This window comes from Microtus pennsylvanicus, chromosome 6 (genome assembly GCF_037038515.1).
Source record: "Microtus pennsylvanicus isolate mMicPen1 chromosome 6, mMicPen1.hap1, whole genome shotgun sequence".
Taxonomy (NCBI): domain Eukaryota; kingdom Metazoa; phylum Chordata; class Mammalia; order Rodentia; family Cricetidae; genus Microtus; species Microtus pennsylvanicus.
In genome coordinates this window covers 52194575-52215767 of record NC_134584.1, presented here as the reverse complement: position 1 = coordinate 52215767, position 21193 = coordinate 52194575, and the positions used below count along the sequence as shown (strand labels likewise).

General features: G+C 45.9%; 1 protein-coding gene across 2 annotated transcripts in view; it reads right to left on the bottom strand.

The window, feature by feature from the left end:
* Arhgef28 (Rho guanine nucleotide exchange factor 28) overlaps window positions 1–14681 on the bottom strand; it is a 290004-nt gene extending 275323 nt beyond the window's left edge. Inside the window, exon 1 of one of the 2 annotated variants that reach the window (XM_075976247.1) lies at window positions 14462–14681. In XM_075976247.1, the coding sequence (XP_075832362.1) occupies window positions 14462–14495 (34 nt within the window). In that variant the 5' untranslated portion in view covers window positions 14496–14681. Of the gene's footprint in view, window positions 1–14228; window positions 14384–14461 lie in introns of those variants that run through there. The other variant, XM_075976246.1, reaches the window with a different exon arrangement.
* Between the last annotated feature and the right edge of the window lie 6512 nt (window positions 14682–21193).

Genomic DNA, 21193 nt, shown 5'->3' with positions numbered 1-21193 from the left:
CATGGAGAAATTAGAGGGGGATATAAATGATATATGAAATTCTCGAAAAAACAAACCAACTAAATGTAAAAGGAGAAAGGCAGCTTCTGATCTGTTTCGTTTCAAAGTCCCTCATGCCCGTTGTAAAAATAATTATTGCTTAGTTACATATGGATACACACACACAATAATAGAAAAACAAAAGCCATCCTTAATCTCTCCACAGATGACTCTGGGAACAATGCTTCACGTAAGTTCAGCCTTAGCTATGATCTGGCCAGAGCCACGTCTGCAAATCCCTTTGGAAAATCCTACGTGCTGGGTCCATAAAGATCCACTCTCCAGACAAAGGCATCCTGACTGGACACGTCCAAAATAGCTCTCAAAGGCAAACAAACAAAAGTCACCGTGCGCCTGCTCCAGTGGCTCCGAAGAAGGGAGAAGAGGAACCCGAAAGGCTATCGGCTGGGGAAGTCAACCACATATTTGGAATTCTACAGGAATAAGCTAGCAACAAGAAGAAAACAGGCACCTGGCAGGAAAAAATGCGAAGGAAATTATTGAGACGTGATACACTTCCTGTCAAAACAACACGCGAGGGGGTGACTCATTCCATCAGCATCTTCTAGAATCTGTGCAATTTTCAATGCTCCATAAGTTCAACCATGTTGACTGTGGTGCAGAGGATTTTGTGGGTTTTGCTTTAAATACTAATCTATTCATGTCACCCTGTGCCCAAAACACATAGAAAGCAGAGTGTACTCCCTGTGTCTCCACAGCCATGCCCCTTCTTGTCACCAAGGCAAGATAGCACGGTGTCAATGGCCTTCCTTTGTTTACTTTTGGCTTGAGCTGCGGCCTTCGGTGCTCTTCAGTCTAAAGGAGTGCTTAGCCCTAGCATGGAGCGCTGCCCTTCAGCTCGCTGTTGACACACCAAGAGAGCCACCAGGATCTTTATCAGACACCTTGAGAATCTGTCAAACTGATAGCATTCTCAAGTATCCGAGGTCAGAAAAATACAAAACTAGAGGCTTCCATCTATTCTCCCTGCACCCCACCGCTGGGCCATCTCGCCAGCCTTACAGATGAATGTAAGACTCAGGGCCGTTATAAATGAGCAGGTTGTCAAAATAGGTTTAAGTTAGTGTAGCCCGTGTTTTGACTTTCATGTGTGTGTTTACGTGTGTGCTGCCAGCGGGTGAAGCCGGGGCCTTGCATATGCTAAGCAAGCACTCTGCCACCGAGCTACAACAATCCCTAATCTAAACTGTTATACATAATTCTGCCTGATGATACCCAAACTTTCCTCCTCCTCAAATAGCTACTGGAGTCCTTGCATTATTTCCAAGGCCAACTATGAAAGTTTTAAAGACTGGGCAAAGAGGACCATGTGTGATCGGCTTAAGGAAAAACAAAACAACAACAGTGGTTTGTGCTGGAATCCGAACGTCCGGGGTTCCTCCAGCTTCATTAGGAGCTAAGGTGAAGTGCTCAGATTTTCACTCTATTCCTTCACTGCTGTCTTCCTGTCTGTGTGCTTTAAAGTTTTAGGCTATTCTGTGTACATGTATGTGTGCTGTGTGAGTGAGTGGCACGTGTACGCAGGTGTCTGCAGGGGCTGGAAATGGGCGTGAGATGCCCTGGACGAGAGTTAGGGGAAGTTGTGAGGAACCTGACATAGGTGCTGGGAACGGAACTCCAGTTCTCTGCAAGAGCAGCCACTGCTCAGAACCACTGAGGCATCTACCCAGCCTCACACTCTTGTGTTCCTATTGTCACCAAAATTTTGCCATACAGATTTCATTTACAACACCATGATTGAGAGGGAAAGGGGGCAATATTTGATGCCTATTCTATCAGGCATGGCTTCCAGGAAAAAAATTAAAAATGACTTCACTCGGACTGCTGAAAGCACCCTGTGCACACCATCTCCACACCTGTGCACACCACCTCCACATCTGTGCACACTATCTCCACACCTGTGCACACCATCTCCACACCTGTGCACACCACCTCCACATCTGTGCACACTATCTCCACACCTGTGCACACCATCTCCACACCTGTGCACACCATCTCCACACCTGTGCACACCATCTCCACACCTGTGCACACCATCTCCACACCTGGGCACACCACCTCCACACCTGGGCACACCACCTCCACACCTGTGCACACCATCTCCACACCTGTGCACACCATCTCCACACCTGGGCACACCACCTCCACACCTGTGCACACCACCTCCACACCTGTGCACACCATCTCCACACCTGTGCACACCACCTCCACACCTGGGCACACCACCTCCACATCTGTGCACACCATCTCCACAGCACTGCCTGTCGCACGGCAGCACAGTGGCTGATTCAACAGCCCCTAGAACCCGAGTGAATCGGAGGCCTCTTATTGCTGGTCCCCTAGAACCCCGCATATGTCTCCAAGTAATTATTAGCCACACTCAGAGAAGACTCAAAATTCAAATAGAACCTCCACAAAAACTCCCTGGAGTGGAAATGCTTTACAAAGAATTTCTAGATGATCAGAGAATTTCGAAGTCCTACCCCAACCCCAGCAAGTCAAACCCCAAACAGAGCAAGGTCAGGTTCCTGCCCTAGTGTATAAAGCAGCTATGAAATAGAATATCTCGAACTTGACATATCCTAAAAGGTGAAGGGATGCCAAGCTTTAAAATATGGTTCTTTATGAGTATAATTTGGGACCTTTTATATTGATCATTGAGAAGCACATGATAAACTAGGTTTTAGAAATTTGGTACACCAGGCATGGTGGCCCACACCTTTAATCTCAGCACACAGAAGGCAGAGGCAAGAAGATCTCTATGAATTCACGGCCAGCCTGGTCTACATAGTGAGCTGTAGGCAGCCAAGGTTACTACACAATGAAAACCTGTATAAAAAGAAAGATCACAGTTTGAGAGAAAATTGGGCTGATGGTGGTGAAAAGAAAAAAGAAAGAAGGAAGAGATGGAATGATCTATTATAAATGTTCTTACTTTGTAAAAAACTGGTATTTATCAAAAATTTCAGGTCATGTTTTCCATCGAGCCTAAAAGCAATGTGGTACATTAGATTCTGCTGCTAAAATGAAATTAATATCTATCTCCAGTCATCTTAGAATTCAATTAAAGTAATTCCTGGATTATTACTGACTCATTCTGCCTGGCTACTCAGGAAGGGCTCTGACCACAACGTCAAGAGCTTCTGTGACAGAGTCCTCCCTGAGAACCAACAGTCCTCCCATGTGAAGACACAATGCTGGATGACTATCTTCAAACCCAGCTTCCTGAACATGTGCATGAAGCCAGCCAAGGCGCCTCTGGGAACCAGACCCTATGCCAGTTATGCACGGGAGGTTTAAGGCACCATCCTCCCTCCAGAAAGCTTGAAAATGGAGCCAGGTCTAGTGACACGGACCTGTAATCCCAGCTGCTCTAGAGGCTGAGATAGGAAGATTGCAAGTTCAAGGCCTGCCTGAGCTACAAAGTGAGTTTGAGGCCAGTCTTGGCAGCTAAGGGGGACCCTGCCTCAAGATAGACAAAGTCAAAAGGGGGGTTAGAAATGTAGGCAGGCTAGAGCGCTTGCCTTGCATGGTGCCCTAAATTCAGCCACCATTATCTATCCTTCAGCCACTGGTGTAGTTGGGAGGGGGTGGTGGGACCCAAGAGATGGAGTGTACAGGAAGATGGGACGGCCCCAAACCTTTGGATTTCAGATGATATCATCGGAGCCCAGCGAGGTAACATGACCCACATAAGATTTCAATACAAATTTCAGTTCTGACCCAACCCGAGGCATACCCAAGACTGGAAATACTTCTAATCCCTTCCTCCTGCAGATCAGCTAGTCACCAGCCTTCAAACCCAACTCACAGTAACCAGACTGTTTCCAACTCATTTACTCCGCATATCTTACCCACTTCCTATTTCTCCTGCTGCATAGCCACTCCTGGGGAATAAAGACTTCTGCCAGGAATGCAGAAGGAAAAAGAAAACCTGGCTTTTTGGGTTTTCTGTGGCTAAAAGCACTCACTGCCAAGCCTGACGACCTGAGTTCAAAACCCGGGATACACATGGTGGAAGGAGAGAACCGACTCCTGCAAGCTGTCCTCTGACCTCCACATGAACACCACGGTGCATGCCTATACATATACATACATGCATGCATACATACATACAAACACAACTATGTACATACATATACCAAAATAGTAATATTTTTAATTTTTAAAAATCTCTTCTAGCGGCTGGAGAGAGAGCTCTTGTAGAGGACCCTGTTCTCAGCACCCACATTTCATGCAGCTCACAGTGGTCTAACTCCAGTTCCAGGAAGTCCAATACCCTCTTCTGGCCTCCTCTTCCAGCACATACATGGTACACATACATACAGGCAAAACACTTGTACACACCAAATAATTAACAACAACAAACAAAACCTGTCCTAATAAAGCAATCTCCAAAGAAGACCAAGTACGCCATCAAGACAAGGCCTCCTTAAGGTGGTCATGGGAGGCTGCTTTCTCTAATCAGCCCCATGTCTGTTAAATGTGGAAGCAAAATACACAGTTAACCATAATGATCCAGTGGTTTGGAGTGTTCAATGCTATTGGGAAGCCACCTCAGGTCCCTACTGGCATATCATTATAAGATTTGTTTTGTTTTGTTTTTGTTTTATTGCTTTTTGAGATAGGGTTTCTATGGGTAACTGTCCTAGCTGTCCTGTAGCTAGGTCTTGCAGACCAGGCTGGCCTTGAACTCACAGAGATGCTTCTGCCTCTGCCTCCCAAGAGTGCTGGAATTAAAGGCGTGCGCCGCCACCACCTGGCCCATATTATAATATTTTTAACACCTCTAGAAGGATAAAAATGAAAGGCTGTGTGTGAAGGCTTTGTCTCATAATGAACAAATTTTTGTACAAATTCTGACCTTTGAACTAAACATCAAAAATATCTTTGCACTGTTTCTTCTCAATGAGCAAGCTTTGGAGGTCCCACAAGCACCTCACATGACAATCTGGAGTGACCAGAAACACACTACTGAGAGACAGACTTACTTCTACTTTCAGGGGTAAGAGCACTTGTTATAACCAAGAAGACCTGAGTTCAAACCCCACCCCCCTTTGAGGACCAATAAACCCCAGTGCTGCGAAAACTGGAAACAGGAGGATCACTGGGGCTTGCTACTCGTCACCCCAGAATCAGATTCAGTGAACGGCTCTGTCTGGAAGGAATAAGGCAGAGAGTGGACAGGACACCTAACATCTGGGCTCAGCATGTGTGCAGGGCTGGATACACATCCACAAAAAAAAGCAAACAAACAAATTAATTTTGGAGCTGGGACTATAGCTTGGTGATAGAACATTTACTCTGTGTGCACATGGTCCTGGGTTCAATCCACAGCAAACACACACACACACAAGCACATGAAAACACACACAACTCTAGTAAAGCCCTAGTTAAAGATCTTGTACAGGAAACCTGTTCAGTCTCTGGGGGCTGTGATAACTGATACAAAAGCCCCTTCCAGAACTCCATGCATGCCCGATAACTTTTGACAAATTGAAATTTTGGCGGCTCTGAAAAGCAGCATTCAAGAGCTAAGCGAGCTACACATGACAGTGGCTTTCTGAAGGACAAGGCAGCCAGGCTGCACTCAACCACAGCCATAAACCAAGGCCTTAATTTTCACCACCTCACACCATCTGAATCCGCCTCCACTAAATGTTACTCACAATTAAATCACATCTGAAACATCCTCCCAGATGGGTGGGGAGTTCAAGGTCATCTTTAGCTTAATCTACTGGGATCAAGGCCAACTTGGGCTCCCAACCCACTTTCAAGAACAGAAATGAGGGAACCGTGCTCCTAAGAGTTGGGTCAGGCAGGAAGAAGCCCAAAAAACCCTGAATTCTTTCAACAAAATGTTCATCTCAACTTAGTTTATAAGGGTGTCAAGGGCAGAGCCTTGCGTAGGTGACAGAGTGGAGAAGAATGCCAAGGACACGAGGAGAACTCTGTCTGCTTGGACTTTGTCTTATTCAGAGAGAGGTCATGTTTTGATCAGAAAGGAGAGGGAAAGGCAGGACTCTAACTCCCTGCTATGCAGAGTACTTGCCTCACATATGTGGGACCCTAGGGCTTAAAGATCTTTTGACTATAATCCATGGGGAACCATGGAAAAGAGCAGAGGAGTCAATCCAGGAGGTAAGCATTGCCATTACAATCTCCAAAGGCAGAGCCTACAGAGTCTAGGCAGAAGGCATTCCATGTTGCTCCCAAATAAGGTTCTGGAGAGCATGGAGGGGGCTGATACGGCAAGAACTTCAAAGAGAAAGACTTGGAGCCAATGGGGCTCTCAACAATGAGTTACTTGAGAACCGGCCCCACATCCCTGGGTGAAGGCAAAACAGATACAGTGTACATCCTTGTGACAAGAAGGAGGGTTAACAGTGAGGTGCTGATACAAACGGTGGCCATTAGTTCCCTCTGCCTGACACAGCCTACCATCTCTCTGAAGAAGTCTGTGGAGACACCCATTCCACCCCACCTCAACTTTAGCCTAAATGGCAGGGGTTTGTATCCTAAAGATTACAGTTGTGAATGTGATAATTTATTAACACACTAACCAGTTTGGAAAGGGTAGAACAGTCATACGCAAGGAAGTAAATCCAAGAGAGATAAATATCTCCGAGACTACAAAGGTGACCGCGAGCCTGTGAACGAGGTGCGGCTCAGCCGTAACACACATTGACCGGAGCTTTGTAATCACAAGATGGTTATAAACTTCAAGGATCAATTGCACGGCTCACCAACACCGCAGCTGCAATGTCATTGTTTCCAGGGCTCTGTGGGAACAAATTTAGAGACTAAATTGCTAAACCCTTATAACAGATAGATCCAGATGGAGGCTAACTGTTCAGGTGACTTGAATGGCCTGACCCTAAGTCTGAACGGCAGCTGATCATCCCCCATGAGCTAGGAGCTGAGGGGACTGTGGTTCTGCTGCACGCCATCAGATGTCGTCGGCAAGAAGCACATTCTGAGAAGAAGGTGGCAGATTGGAACGTTCAGCACAATAAAAATATTCAAAACCACATATGTTATCAATTTTTAGAAATGTCCTTACAAGAGCAATTGTTCAGAATGCCCTGCCTGCGGCAGAATCATGGTGAAGCTGGCTGAGAGAAACACCAAGGGAACATCATTCGGTGTTCAGCAACCTCAGCTTCCCACAGACCAGACTGTCTTTACTGCCTAGACGCTCCTTTTCACTGTACTGGGACAGCTGGTTAGCCATTTGGGGGTATGTTATGTGGGTGAGATTTGCACTGGCAGAGACCAGACAGAAACGTCCAGGTGTCTGTCAATCTAAAGATTGAGATTCCATCAAGAACTTCATTTGTTTCTCCTGACATAAAGAAACCACTTCTTGAGAGAGGTCCACAGAGTAGCCCTGATACATCAGCAAGGACAGCCGTCTGCTTCCTTTCTGAGCATCCTTGCATCCCTGCATCCCAGTGGTTTCTAACGCAATCCAGACACAATACACAGGAGCACACCACTGCTAGTCTTTATGGAGATGTTGAAGACTGGAAAGACTTTGGATGATTATTAGCAAAAAATTAATCAACTAACACATGTGCACTGTACTTTAAGCTCCTACAAAATAGCCTAAATCAGGATCCCTGCCACCATTGGTCATCTAATCAGGCTGGGACACTGAGAGGCACACAGAAACACACAGCAGGGCCCAGTGCCTGGTGGCAAGGGATCAGTGAGAAGGACCAATAGGATAGTGACGAGGGCTCAGACAGAAAGGCAGCTCTGGGGCTATTAAGTTAATCAAAGGCTTCCAGTGTTTGAGCTAGGCATCAAGGATTACAAGAGGTTCTATCTCAGGAGGAGCAGAGTCCTCCTGTGAACAAAGTCAAGCTAGAAATGGAATCACTTCTCAGTACCAAAGGGCTACCAGCTCCCTAACCCTCACAGATCCTAAAAATCCCAAGATGCTCAAGGTTCACAGACACTGGTGTAGTATCTGCATGCAATCTGTGAGCTTCCTGCATGCTAGATAATTTCTAATAACCAATGCAATGACAATGCTATGTGCATACCTGTGGCCCAATTTTATGCAGGTGATAACAGCCAGGAAATAATCGGTACATATTAGATACAGGATTAACTTGCAACCCACAGTTCGCTGGACCCAGGGAAGCAAAACGGTGAATACAGCTGGCCGACCGTATACAGCAATCATTCCACATGGCTGGTGGAGGCAAAGTGTTCACCAAAAGAGACACCAGAGGATGACTGGCCTGCCAGCAGCATAGAAGGAAAACCATGGGAAGAGGTAGGCACTGCTCCCTTCTGGAGACACTGAAGGATGAAGAATGCCAGATACAGCCAGGAAGGTGGCAAATTCAGCTCACGCTGGAGCGACCTTTTTTTCAAATGATGTCAAGTCCATCTGGAATGATCCCGGTGAATAGAATATCCCAGGTTTGAAATCCTGCAGGAGGGGCTCAGAAAGAATTGTCCACAGTCCCACCCGTCAGAGGGAACCCTGGACATTCTAAAACTCTAGCATTTGGGTATACATCTAACTATGAGGTCGGTGGAGCAAGGAAAAGGGGAACAGTTGAGAAAGAACCAGGTGGAGATGCACAGGCAATCAGCCAGAGTGCTTACAGGGAAAGGCAGAACCAAGGATCATTTGCCTGAACCACGCAGCCCTGCAGAAATGCCATAGAAGTCGTTCGTGAGACTGACTTCCTTTGCTCCAGAATTTATCTGTACCATGAAATTAAAGAAACAATCAGCTTCTCATTCCTTCTCAGTGCCACACTATCCCACAAGGGGACCAGGTAGCCCGCTGACCTATGCACGTGGGATCCAGACTTCCTTGTCGGCAACCTCTTGGGACTAAGTCCAGAAAGATAACCTTAGTCTTTCAGTGCTCTGACTGTAAATGCTTATGACCACGGCTGCAGCCACAGTGCTGGCCTGGAGGCCGTGCATGCCCAGTCTTGTGGATTACGGCCAGAAAAGCTGAATGGATTGAGACTCCGGGCACTTGTAAATTTCAAGACGGCACAGAATGTTCGAACTGAGAAGGTCTTAGAGACCATGGATCTCATCCATTCTGGATGAAGCAAGACCAGAAATGACTCCTACTTGCCCAAGGTCACACAGACTGGAGGTTATGAAGAGGTCTATGCCTGCTTTAGATTCCCAGCCAAGGACAGTTTGCCCTGGATCACACTGACCTCTTGCCGTCTTTCCAGCTAGAAAGCAGGCAGGTGCTGGGGACCAAATCCAGGGCCTCACAAGCCGGGCTTGTGTTCCATCTACCACTAAGCCCACCTCTAACCAGTGCCACTCTTTATAAGTGAGCCATTGCCATTTGTTGTCAACATAATGTCCACCAGTTTGTGACACTCCATAGTTTATCTCATCAACCAATGAGGCACGTTACTGTTGACCTGGTTTCACTTTTTTTTTTCTAAACCCAATACGCATGCTGGGCAAGGTATTCTACCACTGTGGATTATGTCCTGCCCTTGTTATTTCCTTTTCAAAAAACAGAAAATCTGAGGGAGAGAGTAGTCACTAAGCCAGGACAAAGACAGGTCTAGTGCACTGTGGCTTCAAAGTCTACACTAGAAAATATCTCGTTAGAGTTTATGACATATGAACTCTTTATAGAATCAGGAGAAGAGAGTAAGCATGAACACACAGGCACAATTACCAATGCCGTAATGAACTTAAAATCTATCTGCTTTTAAAGTGTTCAGTCGATCTCACGGGCTGACTAGATGGCTCAGCGGATGACGGTGCTCGCTCCCAAACCCGATGAACTAAATTCAGTCCTCAGAACTCACATGGCAGAGGGAAGGGACTGATTACTAAAAACTGCAAAGCTGCCCACTGACCTCCACATGTGTGCACACACAATAATACATACATACATACATACATATACATACACATACATACATACATTGATTTTAAAAATTCTCTTGGTCATGCATTTTAACTTTAAATTCCTATTACGTGTGTTTATTTGCTTGTTTGTTTCATGTGTGTTTCTATGCCTTGACTCAGGTGTGGAGGTCAGAGGAAAGCTTTTAGGCATTGATTTTCTCTTTCTGCCACATTATCTGGCTTAGCAGCAAGCACCTTTATCCTCTGAGCCACCTTGCCTGCCCTCAGTTATCTGTTTGTTCAGGAAATGTCTGGATACATGTTTGATGGGACTATAGAAAGCATGCCAGCATTTCAAGTACATATTTTTCTCATGCTCAGTCGTCACAAGGAGCTTGCCCCTTGCCAGAGGTAGGAAGTGACTCGCCTGCTGGTTTGGAAGGGTCTTTTCTGGACAAGCTTAAGTTACTGCCCGCTGCCTGCTTTGGTGGCCCTCCCCCCAACACATGCATACACACACCCTTCCGTTCTTCAAGGAACATCATTCTTATGTTAACTTTCCACTAAAATCAAATCTCAAATTAGTAATAGCCAAACTGAAACCAGAGACTGAACCTTTAAAGATTAATGAAATATATTTTTGATAAGATATTCAAACCCAACATCACTGAAATAAATAACGAACATTCAATTATATATTTTTCACTTTCCCTCTTACTAAAGAAATGATGTCAAATCTCATTATCTCGCTTACCCAGGAGAAGAAATCCAGGAGCAATAACAGCTCAAATAAGCAAATTACAACTGTATCTAAGATCAAATTTCGGGGAGAAAATGGAGTGCATTAAGAAGATATACTGCCACGTAGGCTCATTTCCCTGGCCAGATGTCTTCATTGTGGAGCAAGCAAACGTCCATTCTGCAAAGAGGACCAATCCTAAAAACACAAGAGCCACACAAGTATCACCCTGTGCCTGAAGTCAACCACCCAGGCAAGGAAAGCCAAGGGCAGTCACAGGTACGCAGCGACCCTCAAATTTGCTGACTGGGTGAAAAGTTTCCACAGAGCGTGAGGCACGTGGCCCAAGCAACAATGCTTCGCGTTTTGACAATATCTTTTCAATACCGTCATAACAACAGTGGAACCAGCTACCAAGGGCTGGATGAAATGGCAGACTATAATCTATCTGCTCCAGAAAAGAAAAACAAAGCAAAACCTTTCCTTTGCATACCTGACCTGCACCTGGTAAGCAAGAAAACATCTCTATGCTCAGCGTTGCCTAAGCAAGTGATTCGGACCCAAACCCACCGGGCGGCAAAACGTTTCCAGTGCAAGATACCGTGTTTCAAATACACTACTGTTTTTGATTTAGCACCCTCCGTAGAAGCTGCCCAACGTGAGCCAACTCTTCAAAACAAATCTTACCTAAAGTCACAGGGAGAACAAGCCCAGAACTACTCTGTCCCACTGACAGTAACACAGGTACCATTGCAAGGAAACCAAGTCTACACTCCAGAGCTGTCCTATCACCCAGGACATTGAAGCATAATAAAATTACAGCCATCTGGGACTTCAAGAGTAATTTGGGCTCTATTTGGCTCTCTCCTAACCCTTTGCTGACAGAAAAGGGGTTTCCAACCTTTACATTATGAATCTTTCCTCTTGGGAGTCAAGACTTGACCACAAACTCTGGCAGACATTGGTTAGAGCCTAAGTACAAATTTTATACAAAACGCCTAATCTTAAAGTAACAGTATATCCCGCCACTTAATACCACTCGGGATTTTGCTCTTCTCACATGGCCTGCTAAAGGAAAGAAAGGCACGTGTATCAAAGCACTTCTAAAATGCTTGCCCAGGGGAAGTCTTAGCCACAAGAATGGATTTTTATGAGAACACAATAAGAAAATACTTCAGAATTCTCCAAAGCACCTCCATGATTTAAAAGAAAAATGTACTGAAACTCTAGATGGGCTAATGAAATTTCACTGACCCTTTATTACCTACTGATTTCCTTCTGCGCCTTGAAACATTTCTTAACTACTGAGAGAGCAGACGGCACTTCAGAGGAAAGTCCCGTAACACACCTGTTAGGGAACTGGCTCACCATTGGCTCGGCTGTACAGCCTTGATAAAAGAGAAAACAGGCAAAGGCAGCGCGAACACTGGTTCTGTTCTCGTCTCATGTCATATTAGCCAGAACACTCCCGCGAGCTCCAGACCCAAGAACTAGTTCTGTGCCTCAGTTTCCCTACCCACTAACTACCACCACTAAGTATCAGGTGTGATACTATACAAGTTCTATAATCAAAATAATTACACATAATCACCTATAAAGTCCCCATCAGAACATTAATTACATTGAAGTGCTGTCAGAGTACAACTTCCACCGGCTTTTGCAATATTCCCTTCTTTCTAATATCCCAACGGAGTTTTAGCTCGACTATTCGTCAAGATTAGACAAACCCCTATTTGTTTTAACAACATCGACATAAAAAGCCAAGGCAGACGTATGGAAACCTTCCTTAGGCAAGGTTATCAGCACTTGAATTATCGCGTACAAAGCAGATCCTACAGAACCTAACTAGGGTGAGGCTTTGGTTTTGCTTGTGCTGTGAGAATAGGATTTCATTCACAGACAGCTTCAGGGCCCAGGAACAGAAGAGGACAAAACATAGAAAAGCAGCGAGTCCGTTCTTTATAACTATTTCTTTTTTTTTTTTTTTTTTTTTTTTTTTTTTAAACATTTTTTATTGATAAAAGAAGAATAAAGAAAAAAAAAAAACAAATTTCCACCTCCTCCCAGCCTCCCCTTTCCCTCCCCCTCCTCCCACTCTTCTCCCTCTCCTCCCACTCTTCTCCCCCTCCTCCCACCCCTCTCCCCTTCCCCCCACTCCTCTCCCCCTCTCTCTCCAGTCCAAAGAGCAGTCAGGGTTCCCTGCCCTGTGGTAAGTCCTAGGTCCTCCCCCCTCCGTCCATATCTAGGAAGGTGAACATCCAAACTGGCTAGGCTCCCACCAAGCCAGCAGATTGCGTCGGATCAAAACTGCGTGCCATTGTCCTTGGCGTCTCATCAGCCCTCTGCAGCTCATGGAACCTTCTCGAAAATCGACCACATAGTCGGTAACAAAGCAAACATCCACAGTTACAAAAAAGTATTACTAACCACCTGTGTCTTATCAGATCACCATGGATTAAAGTTAGAATTCAACAACAAGGCTACCCCCGGAAAGCCCACAAAGTCATGGAAACTGAACAGCCAACTACTGAACCATACCTGGATTAAGGAAGAAATAAAGAAAGAAATTAAAGTCTTCCTGGAATTCAATGAAAATAAAGAAACAACATACTCAAATTTATGGGACACTATGAAGGCAGTCCTAAGAGGAAAGTTCATAACTATTTCTTGATATAGAATCAATGTGCAGAACCAGTGGTCAGTCTCCACGACTTGGCGCACCTAAAGACTGGGACTCCAGCAGGGGTCAGAGAGCCAAAAGCTGGCAAACACAGATGTTGCCCTTCCCCCGGGCCCACCCAGCTGTAACCAATAGGCGGGCACTGTGGGCTCCTAAAGTAGTCTCCCTTAGAAACCTGACTGGTGTCTGGGAAATAAGAGCTGGGTTTCCTGGGTGGTCCGAACACCCAGTGTCCACAGGGCTCACAATAAGCGAGAATGCCTTCTCCGCCCGTGACCCCTACCACCCACACTCGAGTATTCCAGCGAAAACCCATGAAACAAGTGCATGCATTCCCACGGAACCCTAAAGGCCCCTCCCAAACAAGATAATCATAGATGCTTTTGTAAACTCAGCAAACGTTTTCCACAAAAATAAATGTCCTGAGCTTGGGACTGACCAGCAGTCTGGGGTCCCCCAAGCACCTGAACTCCAGCCAGTAGCACAGATGGAAAGAGGCTCTCAAGACGCTCCCTTCACCACTACCCTCATGCCATTGATTTCCACCGCTCGCGGTGAGCTGCGGTTGAACTCCCTCACCCTCCGCCCCTTCCCATCCCGGTGCCCGAGGGAATGAGGGGTGGCCGCTGCCTCCGCCCCGGTGCGCTCCGCCACAGCCGCCACCGACCCCGCAGCGCCTAGCACTTGTTGCCTTGCCCCAGAGACCAGGAGGCGGCGCCCATCCCTCCGGCTGCCCAGCCAGCAGGGTGCAACCTCCCGCCACCTCTGCGGACCCCTGCGTCCTCGGGGACCCTGTTGAAACTTTGTCCCCTGAGAACTCAGGTGGGCAAACTTCACCCGGGGCTGCGGGGAGACAAGAGGGATGGCGCTCCCGCAATCATCTTTTACCTGGAGCTGTGGCCCGGGAATGCCCGGAGCCCTGGCCAGGCGCTGTCCCCGCGGCCTGCCGAGGGCTACACACCGGCCAGCGTCGCCCGGAGCGAGCGGGGAAGCCGGTCCCCAGCTGCCCACGCCCCTCCGCTCCGCTGGTCGCACCGAGGGGCGGAGTCACCGCTCCCCGCTCGCCCCGCCGCGCCCACAGCTGGGGCCGCCCCCGCGCCCCCCGGTTCCCGCTTGCCCACCTCCGGCCTGCCGGGCTCGCCGCCACCTCCTCATCACATGGCCGCGCCCGCCACCGGCTCCAGGAGGAAACCTGAAGCTGCTGTGACTCCGCCGCCCCCCCTCTCCCTCCGCGGGGCGGCGGCCGTTCGCCTCGGTTTTCCTCCCGCGGCGAGCACGGAGCGGGACCTGCCGGGCCAGGGCAGGGTTGCACCCTAGCGGCGACGCCCGCTCGCCCCGGGGGCCTCCACGCCCTGGTGGCGCCGGAGGAAGGAGCTGGCCTGTCCGCTCCTAAGGGGAGCAGTGCCAGGCCCTAGGGAGGCTCGGGTTGTCCTCAGCCCAAAGCCACCACACCCGGGACATAATAGCACCCGGGTCTGTTACAATAGGAAGTACTATTTTAAAAGCAGCAGTCCTCTTAATTCATGGGAATGATGGATGTTACTCTGGTCCAAAGCTTTACAGGCTCGATTCCCTAGGCTTTTCTGCACACAGGTGCCTAAATGGCATCTTAAAAAAAAAAAAGGCTTTTTTTTTTTTTTAGAAAGTCATAGCCACTTATACAATACTCAGCAATGTGAAAGGACTCCCTCATCTTGCTGCACCTAGTTACTGGGTTACTCAACCCCAAGGTAAAAATTCTCTTCATTATACGGCTCACCATAAAATGGTAAGTTTAAGACGACCGTTGCAGCTTTAAATATAAAATTATGCATCTGTTCTTCCAAAATAACCTTGAATATTGGCTTTATTTTTCTCAAGATATCTACATGAACACGAGAGAGTTGGTGGCCCCAAGAAACTGGGCCACTAACTCTCCAAATCGGAAGCAGGACCCTCCCTAACCATCACCACCAAATGCCCTAGACCGCCCTCCTAATGCTCCTGGTTTAAGGAGTGACAGGAGAGCAAGAACAGACGTCCGGGGGTCCGCGGTCTTTAGTCCTGTCCCAGCACGGACGCTGCTCTTCCTTCCTGATAAAGGCCCTGACATTGGCCTTGCATTACTATTGACACACTCGCATCAACCGACCTCACACTGCAGCACCTTGGGCCTTAAAAAAGAGCCCTCACCATTGAAGAATTTCAAGGTCCTAAAATTTAAAAAAAAAAAAAGCAATAATATTATTTTCAAACATCGATATTTTCAATGTGAAAATGTCAACCGGAGAGTAGCTCCGTCGACACACCAGACCAAAACGGTTTCCAAGCTGGTTAGCAGGAAAGTTCATAAAAGAAGCCTTCATTGTTGATCTCTTTGTTGCTGTCATCCTTTTATTTCTTTTTTTGTCCCTTTTTCATCGATTCTGTCATATAACTAGATAAAAAAGCAAGGAATTGCGGGAAGAGGAACAGGTATTTATACGCCATTACCCAAACCTCTTCCACACTAAAAAGAAGCAAAAGAGAAAGCTGTCACTAACGCTCTCAGCAGGACTGTGGACGAGGACATGGAACCCCACTAGCTGCAGCTCTTCTTGCCCTCTCTCAAGCACTGAACTTGATCAATATTTAAATAAGTACTTGGCTTTCACCTGCTCTAGGTTTAAACTCTAAGCGCCTGCTCTGGCGACTTCAAAAGAAGCCGGTGACTGCCTGAGGCAGGAAGATATCCCTTGTGTAAAGAACCTCTTGCATCTGATTGAACTCGCTCCTGCAGACACAGGTCGCTCAGGACACCAGTAGCACTGAGTGGGGCTGGAGCTGCAGGTGTTTAAAATTGAGGTGAAGCCTGCCATTCTCAGGCCACAGACAAGGAGCATTCAGCCAGGAAGAGAGCCGGTGGGCCATCCTGCTGGCATTGCCCCAGCTTTCCGTTGAGTCTGCTGCAGTGTCCCAGCTGGTCTGTCTTGTCTAGCAGTCCAACCTCCGTACTTCCTTGACCTTTATTCTACCCAGACCTCCTCCATAAGCCCCTTCTCCATTGTTCTGCTTTCTTCCACCCTCCGACCTTAGTCTTATCACACGAAGTAGCCCTTGCTTATACTTGCTGTCATAGGCAGGACTATTAAAATTCTTACTCTGTTTCCAACATGCCCTTTCAAGGACAAAGAGCTGATGGTCTCCAGTCCTGGCACAGGGCACCTGGGGAATTTTGAATGTTAGTTTAGTTGTTTTTTTTCAATTGGGTATGCAGTATAGAAAACGTCCATCGCAATTTGTGAACATGAATGGATAAGAATTGCACAATTTGTGAACATTAATGGATAAGAATTAGTCCCAATTCTGTTATCACCTAGTAGTTCCCTATACTTTATTTCCTTTGTTAATAACTCTGCGAACATGAATTTAAAAATCCAGGATTAGGCTATGAGCATTAAATGGCCAACAAATACACCGTTCCGAGTAAGTTTCATTGACTTAAATGAAAGCTAGGTCTGAGAAGATGGCCTGTTTGTCAGGGAATGGGACAACTTCGGAATTAGAAAAAAATGACCTTGGGCACATCGGTCTTTCTAAGCCTTTATTTCTTCATCTGTAAAATGTGAATAGTGTCTGCAATCACTGTGGAGATTAAAGGCCTGGCAGTGAACGCAGACTGAAATGACAAGGACACATGAAATAGCGCTAAGCAATATTTCAGAGGATGGAATATTAAAACACTTCTTTCTTTAAAAAAAAGAGATGTATTTAGTTTTCAATTATGTAAATGTGTGCATACCTACCTGGGGGGAGCGAGTCTATGTACGTGTGGATGCAGTACCTGCAGAACTCAGAAGAGGGCTGCGCGGCCCCTGGAGCTGCGGCTGCAGGTAGGCTGTGAGTGTGGATGCAGGGAACCGAACCCTGCTTGTCTGCAGAAGCAACACTAGCCTTTAAGCATCAGGCATCTTGTCAGCAAGCCCTTAAAATCAGACGGCAAGTTCTAGATTTTTACACACTTCCTTGGTCTAAAGTCGGGGCACATAGAGAAAGGAGGCTGTTCTAGGTAGGGTATCGTGACTGTGATGAAACACCGTGACCAAACCATGGGGAGGAAAGGGTTTGTTTCGCTTATACTTCCATTTCACTGTTCATCATGGAAGGGAGTTAGGACAGGGACTCAAGCGGGGCAGGAACCTAGAGGCAGGAGCTGATGCAGAGGCCATGGATGGACACTAATTACTGGCTTGCTCCTCATGGCTTACTCAGCCTGCTTTCTTATAGAATCCAGGACCAACAGCCCAGGGATGGCACCACGCACAACAGGCCGAACTCGCCCCCACCAATCACTAATTAAGATAAACGTCCAACAAGCTTGCCTACAGTCCAGTGTTATGGAGGCATTTTCTCAGTTGAGGTTCCCTCTCTGGTGACTAGCTTGTGTCGAGGTGACATAAAACCAGCCAGCAGAGAAGCCATTCTAACTTGTTTTCTCTTTTTTTAATATTTTATTTATTTATTTATTTATTATACAATATTCTGTCTGTGTGTCTGCCTGCAGGCCAGAAGAGGGCATCAGATCTCATTACAGGTGGTTGTGAGCCACCATGTGGTTTCCGAGAATTGAACTCAGGACCTTTGGAAGAACAAGCAATGCTCTTAACCGCTGAGCCATCTCTCCAGCCCCCTAACTTGCTTTCTATGGCTGTGATAATGCCATAACCAAAAGCAAGCGGAGAGGAAACAGTTTATTTGGCTTACATTTCCTGATTACAGTCCATCAAGGTAAGTTAAGGCAGGACCCTGGGGGCAGGAACTGAAGTGAAGGCCACAGGGGAGTGCTGCTTACTGGTCTGCTTTTTCACATAACCAGGACCACCTGCCCAGGGGTATCACCCACATTAGGCTGGACTCTCCCAAATCAATTATTAATTTTTAAAATATGCTCCCATATTCTAATCTACAGGCCAATTTAATGGAAGCATTTTCTCAGCTGAGGTTCCCATTTCTCTGGTGACTCTAGATTATGTCGAGTTGGGGGAAGAGAGGACTAACCAGCACAGAGGCCAACATGCTCAAAACCAGGGGACAGGTCTCAAGTGGGACACTGTCCATGCACAAAATATACCTAAACTAATATATAAGTATATATTATATATAAACGTACACAAAATAGTCCCTAGGGGCCTAAAACTCCAACACTGAAGATTTGTTCCACCTCTATTGCCACTCTTTTTAAAAAAAAAATAACATTTTTTAAATGAATGTTTTAATGTAAGTATACCAAGCAATGCGCTTCACTGGGGACAGTGCTTATATTCACTGTCATTCTCTCTTCTGCCTGTATACTATCACTACCTGGAAGTAAAATGTCTTGACCCCGGGGCCCCACACTAGACCAGAATCTCCAGGGGGTGGGTTCCAGGTTTGTAAGTACCCAGAGGATTCCAAAATCCAGACCAAGGTGGAATCAAATGACAGAAACTGAGTTTGTCACCAGCGCAGGAGGATGAGAGCCGACCTCCAATGACGCAAGGGAAAGTGACACAACCCTTCCATCAGGTGTGCTGTGCTTCAGGGACATGCACATGGGAATCGTGTTGGGATTTGTTGAGAGCTACATTCTTGTTTAATATCAGCTGAAGGCTACAATGCTGCCTTATAGACGGAAGTTTCTGTCCCACCTGGTCCCACAGCCATTCAGTCCCAAAGAAACACACAGAGGCTGATATTAAGCTGTTTGGCCTCTTAGCTCAGGCTTATTATTAACTAGCTGTTACAACTTAAATCAACCCATAATTCTTATCTATGTTTAGACACATGGCTTACTTAAGACCTTTTCTCAGTGAGGCAAACTCATCTTGCTTCCTCTGCATCTGGCTTATGACTGCTTCTGCCTTTCCTCTTCCCAGAATTCTCTTAATCTGGTTGCCCTGCCTATTCTTCCTGCTCGACTAGTAGCCAATAAGCTTTTTATTAAGCTAATACAAGTAACAAGTCTTTACAGTGTATAAGAGCTTTATCCTGCATTTCTGATGAGCTTCAGAAGATGCCCACTTGCTGTAGCATGAATAATAAAAACCAGGGTTTCAAGCTGAAGATCAGAAAAGCAAAGCAGCCAAACCACTAGAGAGCTCTTATCTCTATGAAATCTTGAGATTGAAAAGAGCATGAGTTCCTGTTTCATCCCACCTTATATTCCTTTCTAGTACTGAGATTAAATGCATACATGGCCACTACCTACTCTCTATGGCTAACTACTGTGGCTGCTGTGATTAAAGGTGTGTGCAACCACTGCCCGGCCTATATGGCTGACTAGCTTTGCCCTCTGATCTTCAGGCAACCTTTATTTATTAAAACACAAATAAAATATCATTATATTCCTCTTTTTGACTAAAATAAAAAGGCTATAACTAATATAAGAAAAAATATATCAATAAGTATAATAACTATACACAATATATATATAGGCTATAAGTATTTCAACAATATCTAGTCCATTTGCATTTGACAAATTCAGAGAAAATACTCCATTATCTATCCTGTCTTGGTGAGTTCAAAGTCTCATACTTAATTTATTTTCTATCATAACTTCCATTACCATTCAAAACTATCTTTTGATATCTCTCAACCTTATACACTTTATACTTCTTTAGTGAATTTCTTTTCTGAGTCTCATAAACAAAGAAAACTATAATTATAACTATTTAGTCTTCAACTACCTCAGAGACCTGAGAAGGAAATAATATTAACTGAGTAAGCAGGAAGTGCAAGCATGCAACATGTAAAAAAATGTGAGAAATGGCAGAAATAACTGGCTGCCTGGACAGTCAACCAAAGTTCCTCTACAATGCTGGAGCATCCATCTTCAGCCTAAAAACCTAGAATATTCAACAGACTTTTCTATGAAGCAGAATATTCTGAAGGGCTGTCTCTCCATGTCTTGGCAAAGTTTGGAAGCTACTCTATTTTGTGCCCTGCTTGTCCATTTAGGACAGCATACTGTTAGCAATTGAGGCAAGGGTGTTTTCTTACCGAGTGGCTTAGTTTTGCCACAAAGAAAGTAAACTCTATATGGACTTTCTTTAATGCCCATTATCTTCTCTGAAGTAGATTGGTGTTGTCAAGAGTAGACTCTTCTCATTGTCCTAAAAAAAAAGAACCTATGTTGATGTAGGTGGGTCTTCTATCTGTTGCTTTCATTGATTAATTAATAAAGAAACTGCTTGGCCTGATAGGTCAGAACATAGGTGGGTGAAGTTGACAGAACAGAATGCTGGGAAGAAGGGAAATGGGCCAGACACCATGGAGCCAGCCTCCAGGTCAGACATGCTGAATCTTTCCCAGTAAGCCACCACCTTGTGGTGCTACACAGATTATTAGAAATGGGTTAATCAAGATGTGAGAATTAGCTGATAAGAGGCTAGAACTGACAGGCCAGGCAGTGTTTAAAAGAATACAGTTTCCATGTTATTTCCGGGGCTAAGCTAGTCATGTGGGAGCCGGGTGGGATGAAAAGCAACCCTGCCTGCAGCACTTAACTACACTATGTTATTAAAATATCTTAAATGCCATATTCTGTAGATCTCTGAGGTGTTTGAAGACAACCTATCTATCTTTTTGTTTGTTTGTTTGTTTTTGTTTTTTTTTAATTTTTTTTATTGATAAAAGGAGAATAAAGAAAAGAAAAAAAAACAAATTTCCACCTCCTTCCAGCCTCCCATTTCCCTCCCCCTCCTCCCACTCTTCTCCCCCTCCTCCCACTCTTCTCCCCCTCCTCCCACCCCTCTCCCCTTCTCCCCACTCCTCTCCCCCTCCCTTTCCAGTCCAAAGAGCAGTCAGGGTTCCCTGCCCTGTGGTAAGTCCTAGGTCCTCCCCCCTCCATCCATATC